At 43.8% G+C, this 6,000-nt stretch overlaps 1 protein-coding gene across 16 annotated transcripts in view; it reads right to left on the reverse strand.

Annotated features, from left to right (window-relative positions):
- Window positions 1-4,713, reverse strand: part of CLASP2 (cytoplasmic linker associated protein 2) — a 246,743-nt gene extending 242,030 nt beyond the window's left edge. For all 16 annotated transcript variants that reach the window (XM_035278616.3, XM_035278611.3, XM_035278606.3 and 13 more), the window contains exon 1: window positions 4,277-4,713. In XM_035278616.3, the coding sequence (XP_035134507.1) occupies window positions 4,277-4,471 (195 nt within the window). In that variant the 5' untranslated portion in view covers window positions 4,472-4,713. The remainder of the gene's footprint in view (window positions 1-4,276) is intronic.
- Window positions 4,714-6,000: the final 1,287 nt, after the last annotated feature.

Raw genomic sequence — 6,000 nt, forward strand, 5'->3', positions numbered from 1 at the left:
TACTGTCATAGTACCATTTTAAAATTTGAGGACTCCTGAAATTGCAAGACCATTCTTAGTCAATGTGAATTGTCAGACTACATATATTATATATATGCCTATTTTCTTCTTCTTTTTTTTTTTGAGACGTAGTCTTGCTTTTGTCACCCAGGCTGGAGTGCAATGGCACAATCTTGGCTCAGTGCAACTTCCGTCTCCCAGGTTCAAGCAATTATCCTGCCTCAGACTCCCGAGTAGTTGGGATTATAGGCACCCACCACCATGCCCAACTAATTTTTATATTTTTAGTAGAGACAGGGTTCACCATGTTGGCCAGGCTAATCTCGAACTCCTGACCTCGTGATCCACCTGCCTCGGCCTTCCAAAGTGCTGGGATTACAGGCGTGAGCCATTGCACTGGCCTATTTCCATATTTTTCATCTTCAATTATGACTTCTCCATTGAACTCAGGACCCCAACTGTCTATCATCTCAACTTGTATATTAAACAACCTTCTCATACCTAACACATTAAAAACTAAACTGTTTATATCCTTCACCCAATGTGTTCTTCTCTCAGTCTTTCCTATTTCAATAAATAGCACAATCTAACCTACTGCTCAAGCAAGGCAATTATCCATAATTCCTCCCTTTCAACCCTCAAACCCAATCCAATGCGAGCTCTTACTGGATCTACCACCAAATCACAGCCCAAATTTTCCACTTCTCTACATTGCCATCGCTATCGAATCAGGCCTAGCCACCATTCTCTCTCTCTTTGCTGCTTCTGTTAGGCAACTCTCCACAAAGCAGACACCCTCTACACACATACAACCCTCCACTGTATTTTTTTTAGACAGGAACTTGCTATATTGCCCAAGCTACTCTCAAATTCCTGGCTTCAAGTGATCTTCTGTCTCAGCCTCCCAAGTAGCTGGGACTACAGGCATAAGCCACCATGCCCAGTTCCCTCCACCATATTTAGAATAAAATACTATGACTTTACACCTGCCTCTTCAACTTCATCTTTCTTAACACCTCACTTGTTTAAACTCTAGCCAGGTTGGCTTTTTTTATGTTCCTCAAAAAAACTAGGGTCTCTGAATTTGCTGTTTCCTCTGCTTCAATCATTCTTCACTCATCACTCATGTTTTTTCAGTGTCTACACTCACGTCATCGTTCCTGACCACCCAAAACACAGTCTCAAAATCATTTCATATCATGTTAATTTACAAGCACATGCTACCTGAAATGATCTAATTTCTACACCTGTCTACCTTTTTCTAACACAATTGCAGGGACCTCACTTTCCCATCTTCTGTTAAATCGCCCTCTCAATTAGGTCTTCAATGACCAGCTACTTAAAATTCCAACATCTGCATCTTGCCTCGTATTCGCTATTCCTTTCACTGTTCTTTTTCTCCACTTATCACCACATAACACACTATACATTTTATTTATCTTGCCTGCTTATTCCTCTCCTACTACTAGAATCTAAGTCCACAAAGCAAAGATTTGTCTTTTTTTTCCACATTGTATCTGCAACGCCTAGAAGAGTGAGTTCCTGATAATAATAGGTCATCAATAAATATCCTAATGAAGCTGAAGGAATGAGCCTTGTCTTGTTCAAAGCTGGATGGATCCTTAGCATCTTGAATACAAAGCATACAGGAGGCATTCAAACTTACTAATACAATGACTGTTACTGAGACATTCAGATTCTGAAGCACTACCAAATCCAAAGAAAAATTGCATTTTGTTCAGTATAAAACGAAACTGAAGTACGATTCTATTTGTATGTTCAAAAATTTCTATGACACACTTTTTAAAATAGAGTTAAATATGTTTTATTGTATCTTAAAAAAAAAAAAAAGATTACCCAGTTGGGTAACTTAGTTTGTAAAACCCAAAGCAACAGATTAATTAGAATGTCCTTTCCCTATGTCAGAAAAGTTTTTATACTATAGAATTCAACAGAAAGGGGAGAACTAGTAATTTAGGAAACAGAGCACAGAACTGAATGGATCAATGTCCCTGAGTAAGCAAGAAGGCATGGAATCTAACACTTTTGTGGAGGGAATGGCATAAATGAGGAAAACAGGCAATTCATCTATTATAGTAAAGAAGATGGTAGATTATATAGTCACAGCTACAAGGCAGTGTACAGATAAGGTGGTGGGAGGCTGTGGCAGTTCTCTTCCCATTGCTGAAAACTGTCTTGGGCTACATTACCTAGTGAGGAGCACAAAGAAAAGATGAGTAAAAACAGATGAGAAGCTGGATGAGACCTCTGATGGATTCTAACTCTTAACGAACAGTTAAAAACACAGCACCAAATGGAAGTAGGGCTTAGAGGCATAACAAAAAATTAGCACACTGTGGTATCACAGAATATTAGTGTGATTGCTCAACTGTCATTCACTGAGGATACATCTGAGGAGTGAAATGGCCCAAAGCCAATTTACAACAGCTTGTGTAGAAGATGGCATACCAATCTTCACTTGGGAAGGAGTGCAAACATTATCAAAGTGCTGTCTTTCTACAACAGTCTATGCTGCAGCATAAAATCAACTATCTTATGGCCAGGTGCAGTGGTTCATGCCTGTAATTCCAGCACTTTGGGAGGCTGAGGCAGGAGGATCATCTGAGGTCAGGAGTTCAAGACCAGCCTGACCAACACGGAGAAACTCTATCTCTACTAAAAACACAAAATTAGCCAGGCATGGTGGCACATGCCTGTAATCCCAAATACTGAGGAGGCTGAGGCAGGAGAATTGATTGAACCTGGGAGGCAGCGGTTGCTGTGATCTGAGAGCGCACCACTGTACTCCAGCCTGGGCAACAATTGCAAAACTCCATCTCAAAAAATAATAATAATAATCAACTATTTTGAGTGTGAATATGTATATGCCTTTCTCACAGAGTAAATTTAGCTTGTTTCTTCCAAAGAAATAATCTCCCAAATGATAATGATGTATCATTAACTTTTCCCCAAACTTTTTAAAAATAATAATCAAGAGATGGTATGTAATGAAGCATCAATGTGGTTAGTTCTCAACCTTTATTATCCTTATAAAAAGTCCAACCTTTCCAAAACTCATCTGGGTTTTACCATTAAATCTGCATCATAATTCTAGAATTTGCCCTTCTTCTCTTTTTGAATAAAAGGTTTCAAAGTACAGCCTATTCACTGAGTTATGAGAATATGTTACTAAGAAGAATCACTTCATTCATGGGAAGTTGCAGCCAGCATTTTAAAGCAACACTGCCACCAGAAGACAAGAAAGAAAAGTAACTACTAACGACTACAGGGAATGTTAATGACAAAATATTTATCTGGCCTCCCAACCTGGCAACATTACAACCTACCTACCAAACACTCTTCAGAAAGGCTCATTTCTTCTTGTACCTCATCTTTTCGTTTATTTTTCCCCAGCACTGGCCTATCTACTAGGACACAGTTTCAAATCCAAGTCAGTCCTAAACCCCGAGGGAAAGCAAAATGACAGCGAGTTCAATTGCTTTCTGCTCTCAATAAAGGAAAAGCAAATAAATAACGTCAGGGGGTCAGCGTCTTTTCATTAGATGTAAAAGTAAACACAACCAGGGACCTGTTTAATCCTTAAGGATCCCAAACATTAAAATTATTTTAAAAATAAACAGATAAAAACCATTAAGAGGGAATTAACTTGGTATCTCCTTTCAACCTAAAATCGTATCCTAATGTACTATTTGTTGGTCTGGGTAGTGTTTACACAGGTGAGCACACAGGTTGAAGTGTTTCACTGATTTCTTTTTTTTTTTTTTTAAATAAGTGATCGACATTGTGTCCTACAGCCAAGTTAACTCCGCAACGTATTACGGAATCGCTGAATTAGTCATTGTTCACAAGTGTAGAAAAATGTGGTCAGAAGTCAGTCCTCGGTTCGCGTAAGAAGAGGCAGGCTGCCCAGTGGCGACGGGGGACCCGTGTTTCCCCCTCTTTTTTTGGCGCGATCTCTGCTCACTGCAACCTCCGCCTCCCGAGTTCAAGCGATTCTCCTGCCTCGGCTGGGATTACAGGCGAGCGCCACCACGCCCGGCCAATTCTTGTATTTTTAGTAGAGACAGGGTTTCACTATGTTGGGCAGGCTGGTCTCGAACTCCTGACCTCGTGATCCGCCCGCCTCGGCCTCCCAAAATGTTTCCCCTCTTACGCGGCTGTTCGGTCGGGAGCTCTCCCGGCACTGCGCTCCCGTCCGGGATTAAAGGGCCGCAGCGGAGGGCGTGACCAGCCCAGCCTCGCCGTCGTCGCTTACCCGGTAGTTGCTCGAACCCACCCAGCCGGTGAGCGCGTCGACCGTCTTGCCCAGGCGGCCCAGGTCCTCCTCCAGGTCCGGGATGGCGCCGGGGGTGCCGAGGTAGAGCAGGAGCTCCTGGCCAACCTGCAGCCGGCCGCCGACGTCCTTCTGCTGCACCTGGGCACTGAAATACTCCATGCTGCGGGGCTCCATGGCTGCGGCCGCCCGCCCGCCCGCCTGCCAGTCTGTGAGCCGCCAACTTTCTCCAAGCGCCGCCCAACCTCTAGTGCGGGTCCCCGCGGGAGCGGGCGGGACTCACTTAGCCCGCTAGAGGCGCGGCTTGCGGGGAGCAGAGGGCGGCGGGAGCAACGCCAAGCGCTCAGCGGCCCCCAAACTAGTCAAACTCGGCGCCCCCCGAGCCCCAGCCCGCTTCAGAGGCCGCGGCCGCCGGCGACGTCAGCACGCGCGTGACGTCAGCACGACGCCGGCGAGGGCCCTCCCGTCCGGCAATCGCTTCGCGACTGAGGTGGCGGCTGTGGCAGCGGAGACCGCTGGGAGTGATAGGACCACTAGGAATTCGGGCCAGACTTGGGTCGAGCCCCCCGGGAGGCGGGCGGTTCTGCACTGGCCGCTATTGCGGCACCCTGTCCTCGCCCTGTGAAATGTAGAACGTTTCCAAGTTTTCCTCCACTCACTTCTACTCAACACTTGGGAAAGTTTCTGGTACCTCCTTTCCCACCCCCACTGCCATTTTTTTTTAAAAAAGCGGAATACACTTTAATATTCTTCTTTATCAAAAACATCATGAATTCTGCTTCCAGCCACTACCACAGTCACTGTGTGATGCTAAAAAAACAAAAACAAAAACAAAAAAGCCTTCGTTTTGCAGAAAGTCAAACGCACAGATTTTCAGCGTACACTTACGAGTTTCGGCAAAGGTATTCACCCGTGTAACCGCCACCCCAGTGAGGGTACAACACGTTTCCAACACCCCAGGAAGTCCCAACACTTCCCAATAACCACCTCCTCCCTAGGCAATTCTAATTTGATTTCTATCTCGGTAATATAGTTTTCCCTGTTCCTGCCATAGAGTCTTCACATTTTTGGAGTCTGGTTTCTTAGCATACGGTCCATCGAGCACTGTCAGTGTCTCAGAAGTCCATGCCTTTTTATTGCTTTCCATTCAGTGGAATCACTACCATTTGTTGATCCGTTCACTTGTTGGTAGATATTTGGGTTGTTTCCAATTTTTTATAATTATGAATAAAGCTGCTACAACAGTTAGTGTACAGGTTTTTGTGTGGATATATTTTCTTTTCTCATGGGTAAATACCAAGAGTGGCACTACTAGGTTTTGTAAGTTGTATGTTTAACTTTAGAAGAACCTGTCGAATTGTTTACCAAAGTGACTGGATCATATTAAATCCCCACCAGCAACGCTTGAGAGTTCCAGTTGCTCCACGATATTTGGCATGAGGTCAGGGTTATTAGTTTAAGCCATTGTAGTGGGGGTAGAGTGGTCTAATCCATTCCAAATGTGCACTGTATTTATCTTCCTGCCAGTTATTAACAATCACAATGAAATGATTATTTGTGTAGTATCTTTCTCTTCTGATACACAAAAAGCTCCAGGAACCTTTGTGTTTTCCTAGGATGGTGCCTGGCAAATAATGGGTGCCCAATTTAAGTTAAAAGAGTAAATGAATTCAACAAAAATTTATGTTTTATAAATATTCGCAAGT

The sequence above is a fragment of the Callithrix jacchus genome, chromosome 17 (genome assembly GCF_049354715.1).
Source record: "Callithrix jacchus isolate 240 chromosome 17, calJac240_pri, whole genome shotgun sequence".
NCBI lineage: Eukaryota > Metazoa > Chordata > Mammalia > Primates > Cebidae > Callithrix > Callithrix jacchus.